The sequence below is a fragment of the Panicum hallii genome, chromosome 2 (genome assembly GCF_002211085.1).
Source record: "Panicum hallii strain FIL2 chromosome 2, PHallii_v3.1, whole genome shotgun sequence".
Taxonomy (NCBI): Eukaryota; Viridiplantae; Streptophyta; class Magnoliopsida; order Poales; family Poaceae; genus Panicum; species Panicum hallii.
The window spans coordinates 8,720,708-8,743,253 of record NC_038043.1 but is presented as its reverse complement, the minus strand read 5'-3'; the positions used below and the strand labels follow the sequence as shown (position 1 = coordinate 8,743,253).

Genomic DNA, 22,546 nt, shown 5'->3' with positions numbered 1-22,546 from the left:
TTGTCGCGGGCGGAGACGATCTTGACATGGACGAGGCCCTTCACGCAGGGGAGAGGCGGGTGGTTAATCTCGAGCAGCCGTAGGGCACCAGCCAGGTAGCCACGGCACATGTCGACGTGGTCGCACGCGCTCCCGGCATCGTCCCTGGCGTCCTTGAGCCTGGCTAGAGCGCCCCGCAGGCCTTCGTCAGGGACGTCGTCGACGGAGCGCAGAGGGGCCACTGGGGCTGGCCGCGGCGCCGCAGAATGCGATGAGCCCGGCCGCCCGCACGAGGGACGCGGCGGCGGCGAGCTCGGGGGACGCGTCCGCGACCATCCCGTCAGCGCGCTGGTGTCCTCGGAAGAAAAAAATAGAACGTGGAGAGATCATGCTGTCGTGGGAGACCGGATACGGGAGGATGAAAAAATGGAGATAGTGGTGCCGCGGATATGACAGTGGGTGGTGTGAAAAAATTCAGTTTTTGGCAAAAACATCCTCCAACTCGTGGTTTCTATGGATCTATCCTTCCGCCCACCTCCCTCAACCATAACAGATAGGTCCAACACGAGGAGTACGGTGGGTCCGATATGAATAAGAAACATTTTCAATTATTTTCGAATTTTATAGTATAGCTAGATATGCGTAAGTTATGGTGGGAAAATAACGGCAGTTAAGGGAACATTTTCCCCTGCTGGGGACTCACGGCGAGGGCCCGAAATTGTTCCGGGTGGGGCGGAGGGCTATTTTACCCGTGGATACCTGTGGAGATCCGAAATAATAAGTGGTCTATTAGATGGCCTAACTGGAAACCCTAGACATCTAAATCTATGGCCCACCAGCCGCAGCATACCCCAACCCTCCCTCATCCCGCCGCCCTGTCCTCTCCTTGCCGCATGCTGCCCCAAGCCCCCGACCCTGAGCCTCCCGTGTCCCCATCGCCCCGCTCTTCTCCTCTCCCCTCCTCGTCGCACGCCGCTCTGACCCTAAGCCAACGAGCCACAGTGTGCCACCCGCCTCAACCCGACGCTAAAGCCATCCCAGCAGGGCCCATCGGGGATCGGGGATCCAATCCACCAGGAACAGGGCTGGGGGATATTTTTGTCCTGATTGTTAAGGGTTCTGTGCTTAGCATTTTGGAGAAAAAAAAAGATGTGGACGGTCCCAAGTATCTGCCTATCACTATTAGAAAAAAACTAAGGATCGCTTTAGGACCGGGTGAAGATTCCACCTGGTATCTGGGAAGAGGCCCGCACATGCAACGTCACAAGAAATGCGACGTACGCGCGCGTGCGGTGGCCGGGATTCGAACCCGCGGCCTCTTGCCTCACGCGTACCTCCCTTACCATCTCACATACACAGCAATTGCGATTACATAAGAGATATTTTTCTTTTAAAATAATAACCTGTGAAGAACCCTCTGGTACTCGTTAGACATTGGTACTCGACAGTGTTACCACCCGGTACTAATATGGATGGAATCTTTAGTACCGGATGGTAACACCACCCGGTACTAATGTCTATCCTTTGGTATCACCGTACTAAAGGTTCTATGAACCTTTCTATCCACCCACCTTAAAAGTAGTGGCATAAAGATGACGTGGTACTAAGTACCGGATTATCTTTATACCGATACTTTTGGGGTAAATTTTTAGCGTGTTTTAGGATGGACGCACGTGGCTACTCCAGGGATCGGACGCCCAATGCTCGCTCGGCTCACGCCGCTTGACATTCGTCGCATCGCTCGGCTCGCACCGCTCCCCGGCTTCGCTACAGGATACAGCCGAGCAAGGGTCATGGAGCCCTCCATCTGCCGCCGCAGGTCATCTGTTGGAGCCTCCATCGCCACCGCCGCATCCCGCGGTTCCGCAGGCGCCCCCACGTAGCGAGTAAATGCCGGTGACTGAGCCACGCGTTGAAGACGAGGAGTGGAGGTTCTCGATTCTGAAAAGACTCCACTACAACTAGATGGAGGTGATGTCTGAGTTTGCCGGTCTCTTGCAACCTACCAGTACGTACATAGGCCGTGCTAAATGCTATTCTGCACTGCCATGCTAATTTCATCAATCCTTCAAAACTCCAACGGAATCTGGAGAAATGTTTTAACTAAAATTCTCATGGGGGAGCTGCAGAGCTGTGACGGTTGATATGGTAGAGTGCGCAGCGAAAACCGATCCGGTTCGGTATGCCCATGAGCCCGTGTTCTACCAGACCTAGGTTCACCGGAGCCCTTGGAGCCTCCATCGCCACCGCCGCATCCCGCGGTTCCGCAGGCGCCCTCACGTAGCGTGTACACTACAGGAAAATAGGCTATTTTCGTCGGCCAGAAGCCGACGAAAATAGGCCAAATGCCGACGAAAATAGCTATTTTCGTCGGCCCCCCGACGAAAATAGGCCGACGAAATAAAGTCGACGAAAATAGTCTTATTTTCGTCGGCTGCCGACGAAAATACACATATTTTCGTCGGCCATGTGAGCCGACGAAAATAACACAGTATTTTCGTCGGCCACGATAGCCGACGAAAATAGGTAAATATTTTCGTCGGCAATGAACAGTATTTTCGTCGGCCACCTGGCCGACGAAAATACTTGGCCTCCTGCAAAAAAAAATATCATTTATGCTGTTACGAAAGTCACTCATCCATAACATGCGGGGTCTGTGTTCAGCCTTTGTATCCTCAAAATTGCCACCATGACATGCGGGTCACTCATTCAGAATTCTAACTGAGGTTAAAGGTTCAAGCAAAATAGACACGTGATATTTATTAGGAGTATGATTTACAATTGAAAAAATCAGAATACAGACTAGAAATGCAAAAGAAGCTAGTGCACACCCACCATTTCACAGACGATGATGAAACAAACTGCAAACTAGTCTTTAAGGTAAAATCCAAAGGAGCTCTTTTCCCTGGAATGGTGATCTTAGAAGGGCACACGTCTGAAGACTTCAATGCAGCATCACCAAATTGTACATTAAGGTTGCTGAGTCTAGAAGCCACAAAAGCATCACGAGCTCCAAACCCTTTCAGTACTTTTTCCTAACATTATGTGGTACGAATATTAGCTGAAATGACAACATATTACTAAATTATAATAGATGAATGGTTATTACCATATCAAATTTGTTAGAACCAGTCTGCTTCTCATCACCAACATGAAGCTCCGATACACTGCGCAGAGCATTTGCACTACATTTCTCAACTTTCTTGAAACCTGGCTTCGCTGCCTCCGTCGTTGATGGAACAGAAGAATCCAACGCAGCACACACAAAACCATGGGGTCATCGTCAGTTCAAGCAACATTGGCAATACTGAAGTTGTGTGGAGAAAGAGAAAATGTGGCTCATGGTAAATGTAGCTTTCTTGCTTAAATGAGAACACTAGTCGGATTCAGACGGCACAACCTGCACAAATATAATGGTCCTAGCATTTGCTAACATTGCCTGTCCAAGCTAGCTAGCAGCCCTCGATAGATGACACTAGTTTCAGATTTGATGTATGAGGAACTAATAATGTTCAGGGAATTAGAATGACCCTGGATCGAACTGTGTGTGTAAACGCGGAGGCAGGCAGGCACACCATACCTAGCGCGCGCGACATGGCGAGGATCCCACGCACCCGATGCCCGTTGATGTACACCACCCGGCCGCCCGCCGCCTCGATCCGCGCCAGCTCGTCCGGCCGGTCTGGCTGCAATAAAAAACAAACGGCAATTGCTTAGCTGCAGCGGCGGCGGCGGGTGGCCGCGGCCCCGCTGGGTGGCGCAGCGGCGGGGGCCCGCGCGCCCGAGGCGGCGGCGGCGGCGGCCGCGGGGTCCGTGCGGGGGGGGGGGGGCCCGCTGGGCGGCGGCAGCGGGGGCCCGCGCGCCCGAGGCGGCGGCGGCGGCCGCGGGGTCCGTGCGGGGGGCGCGGGGGGCCCCGCTGGGCGGCGGCGAGGGGGGGGGCGCGCCCGAGGCGGCGGCGGCGGCCGCGGGGTCCGTGCGGGGGGCGCGGGGGGCCCCGCTGGGCGGCGGCGGGGGGGGGGGGGGGGCGCCCGAGGCGGCGGCGGCGACGGCCGCGGGGTCTGTGCGGGCGCGACGCGGCGGCGGCGGCGTGGGCCGCGGGGCGGCGGGGGTGGGGGCGGGGGGGGGGCCGGCTGGGGCGGGGGTTTGGGGGCGGTGGCGGCGGGGGCGTGGGGCTCGGGAGCGAGAGGGAGAGAAGACTGTGTGCGCGTGGGGGCTGGAACGAGATCCGAACGACTTTTATTATTAGGCATCTCTATTTTCGTCGGCCTAGGGCAGGCCGACGAAAATGTTGTATTTATTTCGTCGGTCAGTGCTTAGCCGACGAAAATATAAGCATTTTTTCGTCGGTTTGAGCAGGCTGACGAAAATAAGTTCTAATTTCGTCGGCTTGTATTGGCCGACGAAATAAAATATTTATTTTCGTCGGCTTGATTTTAGCCCACGAAATTATACCTGGCCGACGAAATTGAGGTGTTTTGGTGTAGTGGTAGATGCCGGTTACTGAGCCACGCGTTGAAGACGAGGAGTGGAGGTTCTCGATTCTGAAAAGACTCCACAACAACAAGATGGAGGTGATGTCTGAGTTTGCCGGTCTCTTGCAACCTACCAGTACGTACATAGGCCGTGCTAAATGCTATTCTGCACTGCCATGCTAATTTCATCCATCCTTCAAAACTCCAACGGAATCTGGAGAAATGTTTTAACTAAAATTCTCGTGGGGAACTGCAGAGCTATGACGGTTAATATGGTAGAGTGCGCAGCGAAAACCGGTCCGGCCCGGTATATCCACGAGCTGGCGTTGTACCAAATCTAGGTTCACCAGAGCCCAACCAATCAAGACATCACGCCTAACTCAACCAAAAAACTAGCTTTATGATCAATTTCTGATGTGGGACTAAATCTAATAATCTTTCCCGTCATACATGGGGGCTCAACTTTTCCATCACAAGCAACCTATATGATCTCCGGAAGGTTCACCGGAGCCCAACCAACTAAGATCTCAGGACTAACTCAGCCAAGAAAACTAATCTTATAAGTGAGGACTGCCTCATCTTATATATTATGCTTCTCCACCGTTAATTTTTCAATATGGCACTAAATCTAAGAGAACAATAGGGGATCTATTTAACTTGTTGCGGCCGCGGATGAAAGGGTCGGATGCAATAGCGACGGGGCTCCAAGGCGACGCCTCAAGGCCGGGGCTGAACCAAGCGATGCAAGCCGAGCGATACGAGGGATGCCGAGGGCTGCGAGCCAAGCGAGCAGTGGACGTCCGATCATTGGAGTAGCCACGCGTCGGGCATCTAAGGCGGGTCCTCATGGACAACCGTTTGGGGACCATCCCATCTAAATTTTTTTCCAGCATTTTGCTTAGCTGGCGGTGTACTTTTGAACCTGGTGCTTTGTTAGTTCGTTTTTTTTCTAAAGGAAAAACGTTAGCACCACCTTCCGGCTCCCGATTTCGCCAAGCTTCTCCTAGACGCACATAGGGCGCATTTGGTAGCGCTCAAAAGCAGCTCCACTCCGTTCAGCCCCTCAATCCTCAGTGCTCCCGCTCCAGCCAGTCCTGCACCCTAAAATCTAAAATAACCTGTTTGGTGGCGCTCCGGTGAGGCTCCAGCTCCGACCACAGCGAATCCAACTCCAGCCAAGCTCCGGCTGCCGTGTATCGACCTTCGGCCGCCGCAAATCGACCTCCGGCCGAGCTCCAGCGGGCGAGCGAGCAGGCGGGAGGGTGGGGATGCTTGTCCGGCTGGTGGGCGGGGACGTGTGGCCAGCAGTCCGAGTTCTGGCCGGGACGGCCGGCAAGCGGGCGGGCGGGCGAGCGAGCGAACGGGCGGCCGGCGGGCGGACAGGGATGTGCGCCCGGCAGCTCAGCAGGCGCGCAGGGACCTGCCGCGGGCGAGCTGAGGTCCGACTGTCGCGAATTGAGCTCCAGCGAACTCCGGCGGGATGCGCGACCAGGGCCGTCCCGAGGAAATTCGAGGCTACGTACGAAACTAAAAAATGAGGCCTCCTAGTCTAGAAAAAATAAGGCCAAATGTATGATATAACGTAGTATGTAATACATTGCAATAAGATATATCAAGAATGGTACCTATGTTGTATAATCTTTACTTGAATAGCATCATTCTTTTAGTGTTCTTTGAAATGAAGTCTTCAATGATATGCTCATAATCAATGTTCTCCAACATTTCGCCTTCAAGTGCTATTATAGCCAAATCATTAAGTCTTTCTTGTGTCATTGTAGAACACAAATAAGTCTTCAATAGCTTCAGTTTAGAAAAGCTTCGCTCTACTGATGCAACGGTCACAGGAATAATCAATAGAACTCTATATGCAATAGTTGCATTAGGAAAACAACCATGCTCCTTTAAAAACCGTAGAATTTCAATAGGCCTCATTCTTTCTTTTGGAATGAATTCTGGTAAAAACTTCAACTCCACATATAATTCTTTGACATCAATATCAGATTTTCCATCCTTTTTTAGGACAGCCTCAAGATTATCACAAGAAGACTTCAAGCCCTGGTCATCCAATGATTGCAATGTTTCCGAAGTAAATAAGAAACCAAATTTTTTTTGGTAATCTTTGTACTGCTCAAATCTCGTTGTAAGAGAGGCAATAGCTTGATCAACAAGAGGTACAAAATATCTACTCTAAATAATTCCTCCGGAGACATTGTGGCAATATTTGTGTCTTTTGGGTTCTCATTGTATTGCCTCTTTCTTTTAATTGGTCTTTTTTTTAGGAAATGTTGTACCAATATCCATCTCAAGTGCAATTTCTTTGGTTGACTCCAAAGCTTCTAAGAAACCAGTTTCCCTATAGCCCTCGAAGAAAGAAATAAGCACTTGCACTTTCTCGATAGCAACATCAATAAGCATATCCTTTGCTTGCATTTGTTTGCTTACCAAATTAACAGCATACACTACCTCATACCAAATGACTACTGCCACTATAAATTCATACTGTCCAAGTTCATTATTTGCTAGACCTTTAGCCTCACTACTCTTTCCTGGATCATTATCAGTATCAGAAACCTAAAATTAAAAGAAGAAAAACATTTTAAATATATGAGATAACCAACAAAATTACATCATTAATTCAATACCAATATAAAAAAGTATGGGTACCTGAAGTAGAGCCTCCCAAATATCTGCATATTGAAATCTGATAGCTTTAACACTATCAACGCGACTCTCCCATCGTGTAGCTGAAACTGACTTGAGAGTCAATCCAGATATGTTATCTTTTAAAATATGCTATTTTTTAGTAGAGTTAGCAAACGTTGTGTAGATACGTTGGATGATTCCAAAGAAGTCTTTAGCTTTGCCACAAGTCTTAGTAGCCATATCACAAAGTGTCAAATTAAGGCTATGACAACCACAAGCATAATAGAAAGCTCTAGGATTTACGTCCAAAAGTTTCCTTTGTACACCTTGATGTTTTCCTTTCATATTTGACCCATTATCATATCCTTGTCCTCTCACATCATCTATGTCAAGATCAAGAACCTTTAGCTCATTCTCTAGCACATCAAAAAGCGCTTGTCCAGTCGTGTCATTTACATCTAAAAATCCTCGAAAGGATTCTTCAACGCGAACATGACCTGATGATGAGTCCACATATTTTAAAAATATTTGTTCTTGGTGACTTGCATCAGGGGTACAATCAAGTATGGCAGAGAAATACTTTGCACTCTTTATTTTCTTAATAATTTCAGACTTAATAGCAGAAGCAAGCAAGTGTATCAACTCATTCTGAATCCTAGTACCAAGATATACCAAGATAATGAACTTGAGTTTCTTCATTTATAATACGGCGGACATGCTCTTGAATAACTGGATCAAATTCAGCCAACATCTCTACTAAGCCCAAGAAATTCCCATTGCTATCATCATATAGATGCTGTTACTTCCACGAAATGCAAGATTATGCTTGGCAAGAAATTTTACTATGCCCACAATTCTAAATAAAACTTTCCTCCAATGGTCCTTTTCTTTCTCAAGTTGTCGCTGAGCAGCTTTATCAATAGTTTGATTAGTTTGCAATCTATTACGCAACTCATACCAAGCTGTCATGCTCAAAACATGATCTGCAACTGTCTCATGCTCTTTGAGTCTCTTCCCAAGATGTGCCCAGTCATTATAACCCTCATTTGCCAACTGACCTTTTCGATGCCCTTTTGTAAATAATTTACAGCTGAAGCAAAATGCTCTGTCGAGTTCCTTAGAATAAACAAGCCAATTCCTATCAAAGCTTTCTCCATTTGATAGAATTCTATTATAGAATAGTGAAGAAAATCTTCTAGAAAACCTGTCCTTAGGCCCCTTCTGAATTGATAGGTCTCTTTTAGACCTTTTTTGTGCTAAAATGTCAACTTGTTTACTATCAAGTGAATCCCAATATCTTGGATCAAATATATCAGGTAAAAAAGAGTCACCAGCATTCAAAGAAGGATTCAAATCTTCACTGTTATTGCCTATGTGAGTATTTGTGTTGTCAGGGAGAGCTTTCTCAACTTCAACATTATTTTCGAGAGGATCTATAGGATCATTGTCAGGCGTTGGATTATCAGATGACACTTGTGACTGTTTTGTAATAAACCTATCCATAGCTCCTTGGTGAGATTGGACTAATTTCTCTATTCTTTGTTTTTTTCTTACGCTTTTGCGAACCCGATTCAAATTTTCTAGAACGATTTGTAGAAGACATAGCTTCAATCTTTGAACACTATTTCAGTAGGTGTAGGTGTCTAGATGAAAAGATCAAAAGAACAACATTTAGAGATCGACCCACTACTCATTGTGAATGAATTGAAAAAAAATGAATGATTAATATTACCTTCAGCCTTTAGGGCCTCAGCACCTCGCTCGCTGTTGCCGTCAGGTCGTCACTCTCGGTCGCTTGCGAATTCGTGATACGCGGCCGGCGGCCGAGGGAATCAAGGCGATGGCGGCGGACGTGGAGACCTAACTGATGGGAATTGGGATAGACAATTGCCGATCGGGAACTGTCCAGCGGCCGGTCGAAATCATTTTCTATTGGGCTAGTTTGCTGCCATGTCTTGCTAATGGGCCAAAGGCCAATGCTGCTGCTAAGTGCTGTGCGTATCTATCTATGTATAAAGTACTCTATACTTGGAGGCCCACACGATTTGGAGGCCCTGCGCGGTCGCTCTTCCTGCACATGCCCAGGGACGGCCCTGGCGCGACTAGTGGGCGAGCGGCCAGTCGGCCGGCCGGCGCGTGCAGGGATGACGTGGGTGGGGAATGGAAGAGGATCGGGGGGAGCAGATTTTTTCCCCTCCTCCTTCTATGTGGAATCGGTTTTCCGCTCCAGACTCGATTCACCGTCGAATCGATCCCCAAAATTTGCGTTTGGTAGAGCTCCGCTGATTCTTGCGCGGAGCGGAGCAGCAGGAGCGCTACCAAACGGGCCATAAGTTCCTCCAATATAGTGCACATCGTTCATTTTTTCACCCAAGTAGTGAGCACGGTCAAATACTCCGCTAGTGAATGCCACGGCAACTCCCTGAGGCTAGGATGGGCAAGCCCTGAGGCTAGGATGGGCAAGGCCCATGGCTCTTCTCTGGTCACAGCCTCACAGGTTCTGCTGATCGTTGCAAAAGATAGCGCCACGCTCCGGATGGGCGAAAGTACATGAAAATTCATCAAGAGAGGAATACATGAAAATTCATCAAGAGAGGAATCCATATGGTTAAAAAATGTCGATTGGCGAATCCAGATTAGTTTTCCCATTTTCGATGTCATCTTTTACGATAAACAGTTTATTAATATTCAGTATGAAAAATCTCGGAATTAGGTTCGGCGAAGGAGGATTTTATTGTTTCATTTTCATCCCTAAGATGTTGCACTATACAACCCTCTGATTTGTTCTTTTGGGTCTGGAAGGTCGGAAAGAATGGAAGATACAAGTTTTTTTAAGAAAGATTCGAGGGCCTTGATATTGGACATTTCACATATGGTTTCGAAACTGAGAAGTGCGTATACGTTTTGTGTTGTACTGCAGAGTCTTGTTCTCCTGTAAACACACGCAGTATACTGTGGAAGTTCGAGCAACATGTTCTGAATAACAGTTTCGTAATGATAATATCCAAACAGAAATTGAGTCATTGAAACAGATAACGGAGATTGCAACATGTACCACACAGCTTTATTAATGATGAAGTCTAGCGAACATAGCAGGGATTGCCGAACAACCTTTTGAAGCAAAGCGTTCCTCTTAGGGCTGTGACGACACGACTCCAAAATACCTTGCGAGTTATGGTGAGCCATCGTCGATACACACAGGCCGTAAAACAAGTGCTAGCCTGAAGCGAAGCATCATCTAAAGTGGCACATTTATTTCTGCTGTCCTGGCAGTGTTTAGTTTGTTTGCCTCACCTCATACTGGTGGCAAATCCTCATCGGCGTGTCCTTAGAAACAGGCCTTTCCTCCGACCAAAGCTCCATGTTCACATCACCAGTTCCCCAGTGCACCAGGCATTTGCTAACCTCACTGGGGTCAAACCGGTTAACCAAGCTCAGCCCGACACACTTGTCCACTAGCATCCATTCCCCTGAGGATTTGCCGAAAGAGTAAATGAGTTGGCAGATTGGCCACAAGGTGGAAGAGTCTAAATGAGTCGGCAGATTGGCCACAAGGTGGAAGAGTCTTCAAGTGGTGCACAAAGTAACTTACCATTGGGTCTGAGGTCTCCCTCGAATGTTATTTCTCCTGACTCTGGGGAGAACTCTTGCTTTGAACCATTGATGGCCGTGAAAGCAACCACCACCTCAGTTGGGTGCAGCAGGGTGAATGTAGGATGAACTCGTAAACAGACCAACCTTCAGAGGGAAAACAATCAAACATGATTCAATGTCTCAACTCTAAATATATTCTTGAAAAAAAAAACTCTAAAAGTAACCTCACATCATAAATTCAATGTGCAACAGAGTGCTGTTTTGAGTTGCATACACTCAACACATTTACACTTTTACAACCAATATCCTTTTGAATATTTCCATTGAAGTTTCAAAAATTGAGAAACTAGATTTGTCCAAGTACTTCCAAAATATTCAATTTTGCTCTATTGTGCATACATTTCACAGTGGTAATATGCGATCAAGGTAGAACACTAGTGGCCATGTCATGTCCAAAACAACAATCTTTTGTGAATGAAGGAAGTAGCTAAAGTTTCTGCTATAATAATTGAGCAAAGCATATTAGATGCAAACTCCAAAGCAAACAAACCAATACATAATAAAGGATAAGGTCAGCTGATGCCCAGGAACCAAACATGCCTAATGTTCTGTTTCTGGAGTCATCTTTGTCCTGCAATTCATCTAGTCCATAAACAACAATTAGTAGAACCTGTATCTGGGCAACTTAGATAGAGGCTGAGGCTGCGAGAGCAGCGTTAATATGGGCATAACCATAGCTACAGAATAACTTTGCAGCATCTTAGGCATGGCTACCAACATGCAGGCTGACCAGCGTCCTCTTGTCTTTCTTTGCTTGCTCAGCCTTTGATAAAAATTCATTTTTCTTAGATTAAGCTACAAGTTAAATCAAGCTCTTTGAGTTCCAGCGAAATGCACTAGAAAGTCATTAAGTGCTTGATCTTCCTTTTTGAACATGCTTGAGTTCAAATCATGAACAGAGAGCAAGAGTAATCGAGAACATATAACGATGGCGGAACGGCACCTCTGTTGTTGGTTTGTTTATCTTTTGTTTGTTTGGTTTTTCAAGGCGATCAAGATGGCTTCAACGGCCCCCTTTCGAGTAACAGACTGCCAGAGAAGTCATGGCAATGTTTGCTGGTGGTGGCCAAAGGCAGCATAGAACTGGCAGAAAGGAGTGGCGGGCAGCTATACAGGCCCAGACATTCCGGTACCGGAGTTGGAGAATGGAATCACTAGTAGGGTAAATGAGAGAACAGAGGAAGATATTTTTTTCCTTTTTGTTCCTATTCACTGGCATATCTGGTTCTCTGCAGTGTGGCCATGTGGTGGATGGCATGCCAGCGAGAATAAAATCAGTCATACTTGATCCAATGGTCCACAACCTAGGATATGTTTTGCACTAATTTTAACTATCGGAGGACCTGAAGTACAATATCAGAAATTTCCATAAAATTGCTTTCCATGCATAAGGTGTGCTTTGTGGCTGAAATTTCGCTAAGGTGCAGAGTTGCACAGTGCCACATTAATTTAATGGGAGAAAAAGGGTCCTCACCTTGAAAACCCACCAGATCCAGCTCCTACACTTCTTGCCTGAATGCTAGAGTCAATCTGAACAATCTTTGGGTTGTCTTTCAAAATAGATATCTGGCGCTGGAGAACCAGACCACCACCAATGTCTCCTTCCATACAAATAGATTCCTCCTCTCCCGATTGCTCCAGATACCTCCTGTAGTTTTTTGAACTTAAGTTATTTAGTGGAAAAAACTGGAAGTGGCCAAGAAATATTCACTAACAGGCAACAAATGACATCATAAGCAATTAGTCTGAAATGACGATTTCCATTACCTGATGACTTTGTACTCTTCAGTGCAGCCAGCAGACCTATATTCAGTCCCACTGTATTCTTCATAACCATTGATCTCTATCCTGCTGTGAAGCCACTGGGAATCTGCACACATCAATAATAAAATGGATCTATGTATATAATGCATTGGCATGATGAAAGGATATACAACCATCATAAAGCACATAGATGAATTTTGAGGTATCTCAAGAGAAGTACATACCAGCAAATAAATAACATTAGTATCTCCATTTCTAAGGTAACAAATTTTATATTAGAATATATTACAATTTACACAGATGAAGCATACCAGAAGGAAGATGGGTCATTGAGATAATACGACCGCCAATCCATGGGACAATCTTAAGCAACCAGTCTCCATTCTTTAAATCAACAGGTATTTTTGATAGCTCAGCACCTTCCTGTCCTGATGGCTCATCGATATCAGGTATAGGCTGAATCATCTCTGTACAACCATCACAATGTGGCAGTATGAGACAAGTTCAGACAATTAAAAGTGTGGTAATTTTTGATAATGTGATGAAAATTATAGTAATGGTAATCACTTATTTGTAGATCTAAAACAATATAACCATAAAGAAGTGGTAAGACAAATACCCAATCGTTTCTTGTGCTCAAGTTCACTAGTGGCAACTAAGCTGGACACTTGTGATTCAGAAGGCATTGTAAGGTGTATTTCTTCACCATCAACACCATCAGCGCTTATCTGGATGAAAAAAAAAGTTGTTTTATAATTACAATAAAGATATTTTGTTTCTTGAGTGAAAAAAAAAGAATGAAAGGCAATAGACATACCATAGCACCTCCACCAAGCAATATATTTAATTTTAAATTTCGTTTTGGTCTCTTCCATGACCCTTCAGATTTCAAGACTTTGACAGTAACCACCGATGAGTGGAGTTCAGCACCATAATATGTCAAAAGATAGTCTCCCTGTGTGAATGCATATCCATCTCCAGCATCTTCAAAGAGGACACCTTCAGCTTTACCTGTAAAACAAGCCAAGTCATTGCACACACACTATGCACACAGTTTTGAGACAACATTTTAAATCATTATCTTGAACACAAAATAAAGGGTAACCAAAGCATAAAAATGAGATATAATGGGAACAGAGGTTAATGTGCAGCGGGTCAAATTTTGTTTTCTTATCCATTCAATCACATATGACATATTCATACATAAGGATACCAACAGCATCTGATCTTCAGAAAATGAAAAGGTGCATACCATTTCCATCCAATGCAATAATTAGTGATAAATCATCCTCCAAACTCGCTTCACCAACATGCCTAATAGGAAGACCTACAGGAAGAATTGCTCCACCACGTAAATACAGTACGGGCAAATCCTACACAATTATCCATTCATAAATAAGTCTTGGAATACCATTTAAGTCAGCAAACTAGGAGTTTAAGAACAAACTTACAGGGTGTGAATCCGCAAAATCAAAAGGCAACCATATGCCCTTTGGTAACTTATGTGCACATTCATGAGCTCCTTTATTAGGTAAAGTGCTGCAAAAAGACCGGAAAGGTTAAAGAAACCAAACCATAGAGAAAGATACAGAAAAAGGACACTTGGCCTTTTGGCATCTTTTCATCTCTATATAGTTGATGTCAGGAAATTGAACAATTTCCAATTGATGATGCAAAATCATCTCTAACGCACAAACATCTACTGAGGCACTAGCACATAGCTATATGAAAGCAAACGGGCACACATACAAAGCACACCAGGGGTCTCAAGACAAAAAACTTGAATAAAAAAAGTTATTATCAAGGCATTGATGTAAAGATATTACCTTGCGCAGACTAAAAGTGGTCCAAGGAGAAAGGAAGTCTCAACTTTCCTCAGTTCAGGGTCTTGTGGGTCTACAAAAAATCAACGAATGTGACACAACATTTGTTAATAAACTGCATCCTTGGGAGAACATATGATATCTCTTATAAGTTTGGGTCGCAAAAGAAAGGAGGCAACAACTTGCCACACATCTGTGTTCTTCCTACAAACTATGAGCATCTGTACCAACTTAAAACTGGGGATACGAAGTGCGAGAATTAATTAATTACCAGCAAAGAAAACTGGAGTAGCAACAGGAATACCGGTTGTATGTGAACGGTAAAAAAGAGTGTAGATATGTGGCAGTAGCCGGTACCGTCTCAGTAGTGCAAGGCGACAAACTTCCTCGCACTGAAAGAAGTATGAAGTTTCCCAATTAGCCAATGCTTTCTCAACTAAGAAATGAGCAATGCTACATTGCCAGCGCTTTGATTCCCAAGAATATTACATAAAACTCAACCCAATAACCAAACAAAAAGCTGCCATCACAATATCTGGGACTTCAGTTCTGCTTGTTATTAGATGCAAACTACAATCTATGGCACACAGGACCATATTTTACATTCATAAAATGAACAGCCAGTTGAAAGAGAGAAGACATCATTCATCATTGGATACAGGTCAGAGGCATCCAAAACAATCAGCCGAAGCAAGTATCAGCTCATTAGAGTTACAGGACAGCATGACAGTAATATTGTTTTCCTGGGAAGACTAGATATAGGGATATAGGATAAATGAAGGGAAGGGAATTAACTAATGAAAAAAATGGGGTTGTAGAGAAGTTGACGCAAGACGAAGCTTATATGTTTTTACCTGAGTTTATTAACAAAATAGTTACATATATACCACTAGTTGTAGAAACTAAATTTCCTGAAAATATTACTCACCTTATCTTTTTCTTTGACGTCCTAAACCCCATGTCATCAACTTTTAAAGTTTGACCAACTGTATGTTTAAAATCATTTATAGTGGCAATATGAAGATTGAATTGTTGTTATCTGTTGTAAAAAATACTTTCATAATTTCAAAAATAATGGAACACGACGAACAACTTGGACACATGTCAACCACAGAAAGTACATAAAATATTCAAATGTGTAACAGAGGAGGTGTTTGTTGCCATGGCAAGGTACATCAGACAAAAAAAATACCTCATAAGTTACACACAAGTGTATGATGTTAGAACGCAGGAAATAAGGCTACCCTCAGAAGGTCAAGCTACCTGTGAAAATATCTAACATATACAGAGCAGCAGAAGTTTCTAACAGAGCAATAACCCCTTGGAACCCTTATCAGAACAAAATAACTGCAGATTGAATCATGATGTACAGCATAGTGACTGGCATAAAAAAAATGAAGGAAATGTCAACTGATATATGGCAATGTCAAGGACAAGCTAGCCTATAAAAGTGTGTCAAGTATACTGCACAAAAGGATCATATTAAAGAAATTAAACTAACCATCAACCATGTATTCCACGCAAATATGAAATGCAGTGAAGCAGAAACTTCCACAGTTAATCAAGCTTCTTGGAGTGTGCAAAATTTTCCTATGTTCTTCAGTACACATGTTTGGATGGCAGTCTCGGGAGCACAAAGTAGTACCTCTTCACCGAAGGACCATGGCTCATGGTCAACACTTCCAGTTTCTGTATGGCCACGCGAAAATGGAAACAGTGCACCCACACCCATCCATCTTCCAAAAAGTTTTGGAGTGGCATTTCCAGCAAAACCACCAATATCAGGGCCTGACAATGGTTGACCGCTGAGACCCTGATCAGATAACCATATTGTTAGACCATAGAAGTGTGCTTATATATCATATCTTGTCAGATGACTCAAAGTAAGAATAATTTAGCCACTGTAGCAACTTCAGTTTTTAAATGCCAACAACTCAAGAACAGCATCCTAATATCTTAAAAGAAGGGGGGAACGAATAGAACTTGGCGGAAGCGCGATTAACTGAGGAACCAAATTTTGACTGATACAGAAGACCATGGTTCTCAACCCAAGCACTATTGAGTATAGACAGGCTGAATTGCTTTCACATCACAAGATTGTACACATGGTGAAATTTAATACACAAATTGAATGCTAAAATAAGTAGCCACCAAAATAGTCATACGTAAGCATTTGCACCTATGACCAAAAATAGAACATTTTGTTTTGGGGAGCACTGGGAACATATTTTCAAAATTAGAAAAGACTAGAAACTCAAAAATATTCAAAAGGGAATGATTTTGGATATTAGAACACATATGTCACTTACCAACTGAAGAACCATTGGTAGACTCATGTGCAAATGCTCCCAGTTTGACAGATTATCACCAGTCCATGTTGCAGCATAGCGTTGGCTTCCTATAAAGCCAGCTCGTGTAAGAACAAATGGTCGTTTAGCTGCATTACCCATTGCCATTCCTTCATAAGTAGATCTTGCCATTAGCATTCCATAGACCTGAAAATTATAAACACTACAATATAATTGACAAAATAGCAAATATAAGTGAACTCATTCTATTTTCATTAGTCATTGTCCATGGCAGGGTTAAAAACATACATTGTGATAGTACGAATGATTTTGAACACCGCCGATATCAGCATCTCCCCTATGGATATTGTTTTCAGGCATTGTCTTCGTGGTAGTCTACAAGTTCAGACCAGCACTTTCAGTTACATAGGAAAAAATGGACTAGATGTATTAAATATATGATTCATGACAGATCACGTACCTTGAAAACGGCAGGCTCATTCATATCATTCCATATTCCATCAACACCATTAGAGATGAAGTCCTTTACCAAACTAGCCCACCAGGCACGTGTTTGTTCAGATGTATAATCAGGGAAAACACAATCACCAGGCCATACTTCCCCTGAATTTAGACTATGTGAGGCATATCCTCCTTAAGTGCAAGAAGATGACAATGGAGCTTATTTGAGTCAGTGAACGTACCAACGAATGGGCTGCCATCTGCCTTTTGAATCCAAACATCATTTGTTGAACCACTATCATAAACAAAGTAACCCTCCTCCTTCTTGATCCCTGGGTCAAGCATCCAGATTGCTTTGCAACCAATGGAATGGAGGTTGTCCACCATTGATTTTGGATCAGGGAATCGGTTCTGTAGCATATCAACAGCAAGGTGCTCAAACAGGATTCAACAAAATCAATCGTCATAGGAAGTTGTTTGCACTCAAAAGAACACTACAAAGCTCACCTAGAAACAGTACATAATTATAGGAAGAGAGATGGAGGCTCTAGTTAACATTCCAAAACAGTATAAATTTAAAACAAGAGATGAGAAACAGAAAGCAGTTTTTAAAGTGTTTCTACATAGCAATCGCAATAGAACAGATACTTACACCATCGAACGTGAAGCACCTAAAACCATCCATATAGTCAATATCCATCCAGACAACATCACAAGGAATGCCTTTCTCCCTAAATGTTCTAACAACCTGTGCAAGCAATAAATAACCAAACATCAGGATAGAATATCGTCATCATATTTTTATGTCCCAAACTGAATCATGGGACAATTATATAAACCGAATGGCAAATGGTCTGAATAACTTCAGATGGCCCATGAAAAGGAACATAATTCTTTCCAATAACATGATCTACGTTCCAACTTGCAACAAGTTAGAAAAGATTCATCTATACTAATAAACGTTCTTTACGTCAGCTTATGAAGAATATCACCATGTTTGAAAAGCACACCATACTTTCATGCATTTCTTTGTCACTACATATTTGTTCACCATTTTACTCTTCAAAGCCCTGAATGCAAGACTTTGACCACGATTTTTTACATTAATACTTCGAAAAAAATAAATATATTTACCATGAAAATATGTTCATACAAAATCTACATGTACTCTATATAGTTTTACAGTAAAATTAAGTGGTAAAATTCAAAACATTGATATGTGGATCCCAGGTTATTTATATTTAGCAACAGTGGGGCTAACAATGAACAGTGGTAAAATTCAAAACATTGATATGTGGATCCCAGGTTATGTCGATATTGATGTTCAGAAGATTTATACAAGTCATTATCACCAATTAGTACGGCGCTATATACTACACATGTATGACATTAGGAATAGAGTAAAGGCGAATACAATGTGAGCCCCAATCCTATAAGTGTATCCTAGTTCATATATATACAACTAAAATGCAGCTATACTGCTATAGGCAGGCAATTATTTTATGGATCCCTTGACGAATTCTCTCGCTACCTGTACTGTCCATCAATTAGTTCAGAGGCACAGGATTTGATATTTGCATTTGGATTTATAGTAATTGAAGACAATAAAATGAACACTTGTGTCATAGGACTCTACCTACACACTTTATTCATCGTAATTGAAGAGTAGGAAGTTGCTGCCACTGAAGTATTAATTAATACTTCCTTAAAAGGAAATACAAATAGACAATCCGATGACAACAAAATACCTTGAGTACTTTCTCAGAAGAATCATAGCTCCAACGACACTGATGATAGCCAAGTGACCATTTTGGCGGCATGGACACGGTACCTACAATGGATTTTTTTTCCCCAGCTTATTTCATGAAGCAGCAAGTAAAAAACATAGAACATCTAAATTCCATGTGTGTTTTCTGCTATGACCAATTAGATAGAGAGATGTAATGATGCTCTCTTAGGTAGCTAATGTCTAGTTCGGTAAAAAAAATCTGCAGAGAAAATGCCAATACAAGCAACAACGATAGTGACCCCACATTCTACCGTAACACGTATATGCCTCGAACCAGTGCCAATAATGTATCAAACAGAATACAACACTTCCTATTACTACAATTGCATTCATATTAGAACAAAGATATACAGCTTTAACAAAGCTAAACCTTGACTCAATAAAGCAACAGCATGCAGGATAGAAATATAGTGAAGAATTTGCGTATATATTAGTGCCGCAAGATGTTTATTAAACATGGTAGAATTACCGATTGCATGTGACAAAGATGTCATGACATCAGCTGGACTATTAAATGGCCCAAAAGTAATGACAGGGTAGGCAGATAAGGCAGAAAACTTTATAGTAGATTCTTGTCTCAAGTCAATCTGTCATAGTAAACAAGCATTCAGTTCAAGGCACTGATTAATTAACATATTAACAAATAAAAAGCTTTACAATGATGTACCACTGCATACCTCACAGCGCCTAGTGGTATCAGCAAGGACACCCAATGCTTTTCCATCAGGGAGGACGGCCAAAACCCAAGGGTGTGACTGGTATAAAGAAGTGGTTCCTGGCCCAAAACCCCATGCATCTGTGTTCCACGTGAAAACCTGATGAAATATGTCAAAATATTATGGCAGGTCCTAAAGTCTGTTACAGAAGCAGGATAATAAATATATAGAATTATTTAGTAAAACTACAATTATCAGTAACATTGTAATAAGGAACTAAATTTCTGGTGACTATTTCAGGAAACTAAAACTTTGGCCTGCCAAAGTTGTTGTAATTTTGTGAAATGGTCCAGAATTTGACCTTTGTTACAATTTCAATAGTTGTAGTTTTGAGAAATTAACTCAAATGTATAATATATGGTTTCTTAAAGCAGATGTCATACTCGTTTCCCTGTTCGTTCAAGTGGGCCACTCGCTTCTCCAGTGCCATAGAAAGATGTCCCAGAAGGAAGCTGATCAATTAAATGAAAGCAAGTAAGCCTTAACAGATCTATTTTTGAGAAATGTTAAGAGTTCCAGGGAGATAATATTACAGGCATATACACATCAAGAATAAAATAAACACAACTCTTCTCTATCATTATCAGGTATAATAAATACATGGTGGGGGGCAATAACAGGAAGAGAAATCAATTGATGTTCCTGGGGTTTCAGGCATCCCCTCTAGCCAAAAAAGGAAGAAAAAAAGGTTAAACCCAACATGTTGCAATGTTACAAAAAGCCATCACAAAAATCATGCTTGTAGTGCACATAAAGTAAAATAAACCTGCAAAAAGCAATCTTATCTTTGATTTTTAAAAAGACTGTGCCAGATTGACATCTAGGACAAATTCGAAAGTGAATTGTTGCAGCTGTTCTAACTTTATGTACACTGCACATAAGATTTTTTTGACAGATTTTTGAAATACCGCAACATGGAAAATTCAGCTGTTCTAACTTTATGTACACTGCACATAAGATTTTTTTGACAGATTTTTGAAATACCGCAACATGGAAAATTCACAAATGTGGAAGGCTGCACCCCTGGGTATGAAATCTGCACTGAAACTGGAACAAATGATGGTTCAAGTTTTCAACTAAACAACTATTTTCTGCCCACCAAGGGTGTCCAATTCGATGTGCTAATTATCAAACAGAAAATGGCCAGAAACTTTGGTGTAGAAAATGGTCAGATGATTAGGATAACTAGCTCAGTAGCATCGAGTGCTTCAAATTTGAGATAGTTGCAGCGCTGTGGGGAGTAAGACAAGACAACGGGATACCACAGATCAACATCTAGATTTCTTCCTTCTACTGTTTGAGAAGAACAGCCTACTTTTACACATCAATTGCCGAAAGGCCCAACGTGCAAATAATACGAGTTGGCTTAGCAATTTTGACTTGTATCTCTAAACAATTCGTGTGTATTTGGGCTTACGGGGATGTAACGTGCACATTATCTTATAATGGATGCATCCAAGGAAAGGAAGGTACTGCCTAGGAGATCAATCGCAACAGTGCTACGCCCCCTCAAACAAGGCCGGAACGAGCAACAGACACGGCCACACGAGGATCACTGGATCAGCATTTCACGCGCTCTCCCCATCAGCCAACAGGGAAACACAAAAAAAAACAACGAGACGAGGCAAGCGATCTCTAAGAGAGAAACATAAAAAAAACAGACGAGCCGAGCGCCAGATGCCGCACACGCGGATCACTCCCCATCCAAGCTAAACCAAACCAACGGTCAGCAGTACGCTGCACGTGCGCGCCGGCGCCCGCGTACCTTGAGCACGACCCTCTGGGAGCCCCCCGGCGCGGCCTCGAACGCCGGGACCACCGCGGGCGCGTCCGCCCCCTCCCGCGGCGCCTCCCGCCGCCGCGGGTCCGCGAACGAGAGGCTGGGCCCCGCCGCGGCGCGCGCGGCCTCCGAGGCGTCGAACCGGAACACGCCCTCCTCGAGCACGCGCGCCCACACCATCTCCCCCGTCGCTGCCGCGGCCATCCTCCCTTCCTCCGCCGCCCCCGCTGCAGCAGCAGCAGGCGGGGTCCCGCCGCGGCACCTGCAGTGGACGAAGCCAGGCGAAGCCTCAATAATGAGCGAGCCCCGATCGACCAACCGCGGTCACGGATCGAAATGGATCGGGAGCGGGAGCTCACCTGAGAGGGGATCGCCGCGGCCCGCCGGAGCCGCCTCGTGGCTCGCGCGGGTGGCGGAAGCGGAAGCGGAAGCGGAAGCGCGGGTAGTGGGGGACGAGGCGGAGTGACGCGGGGCTGCGGGTGTGCGTGGGCGTGGCGAGCATTTTCTTCTTGTAGAAGGGCCGCGCGGCCGGCGTTGCTTGCGTGGATCCGGGTTTGTTTAATGCGGGGGGCCAGGGGTTGGTGGACTCTGCTAGAGGGACAGGGCGGAGTGGAGTGGCGGGGGGCGAGCGTAGCCGAGAGGTCTGGTTTGGGTGGATGCGATTGGTGCCAGGCGTGCGACGCTACGGGTTCGCAGCTTCTGGGAGAGTGGGAGGGCCGGGTGGGTTCCGCGGGGCCACACGTCAGGGGGGGGTGCGACCTCTTTCCTGTTCGGAGAAGTGCACGTGAGTATTGCTCACAATCTCGTAGTTTTGGTAAGTAGGTCACGTGACTGATGTCTGGGGATAGGTTAAACAAATGGAATGTGCCGTGGTTATCAAGATAACCATCCCTGCACTCTGGAACGAATTCTGACTAGACATTTGTCTTTTCAGTATAATCAATGCGTAACCATTTGTTTTTGAATAAATATTTGTGGAAATTAAGTTGCCTCTTAATCTTAAGATGTTTGTTTGAGTGCAATATTTATACAGAGACAACCTAAAAGGTCAAAAGTAAAAAATGCAGTGAAAGTTATTGTTTTTGTGATAACAAGGGAAGTATAGGAGACCTTTTTAATTGACCTGTTTCAAGATGTATTCATAGAACAACTCAAGTTGCTTTGGGTACCCAGTCA

At 44.1% G+C, this 22,546-nt stretch overlaps 1 protein-coding gene and 1 pseudogene across 2 annotated transcripts; both read right to left on the bottom strand.

Annotated features, from left to right (window-relative positions):
- Positions 1 to 6,092: 6,092 nt before the first annotated feature.
- Positions 6,093 to 8,597, bottom strand: LOC112880854 (annotated as a pseudogene).
- A 1,520-nt stretch (positions 8,598 to 10,117) lies between these two features.
- LOC112880541 (alpha-glucosidase 2) lies at positions 10,118 to 21,929 on the bottom strand. Of its 2 annotated transcripts, none has more exons than XM_025945209.1 (23): positions 21,730 to 21,929; positions 21,356 to 21,632; positions 19,974 to 20,042; positions 19,552 to 19,689; positions 19,344 to 19,461; positions 18,834 to 18,916; positions 17,738 to 17,833; positions 17,328 to 17,496; positions 17,105 to 17,247; positions 16,933 to 17,019; positions 16,645 to 16,830; positions 15,981 to 16,148; positions 14,607 to 14,727; positions 14,339 to 14,408; positions 13,964 to 14,051; positions 13,765 to 13,885; positions 13,330 to 13,523; positions 13,132 to 13,240; positions 12,824 to 12,979; positions 12,516 to 12,618; positions 12,223 to 12,396; positions 10,648 to 10,832; positions 10,118 to 10,607 (listed from the first exon to the last, which is right to left on the bottom strand). In XM_025945209.1, exons 1-23 carry the CDS (start codon positions 21,870 to 21,872, stop codon positions 10,519 to 10,521), a joined length of 3,087 nt encoding a protein of 1,028 aa, XP_025800994.1. In that variant the 5' UTR covers positions 21,873 to 21,929; the 3' UTR covers positions 10,118 to 10,518. The 2 variants fall into 2 exon arrangements, with proteins under 2 accessions (XP_025800994.1, XP_025800993.1); XM_025945208.1 differs by having other exon boundaries at positions 10,118 to 10,564; positions 10,687 to 10,832; positions 21,730 to 21,920.
- Between the last annotated feature and the right edge of the window lie 617 nt (positions 21,930 to 22,546).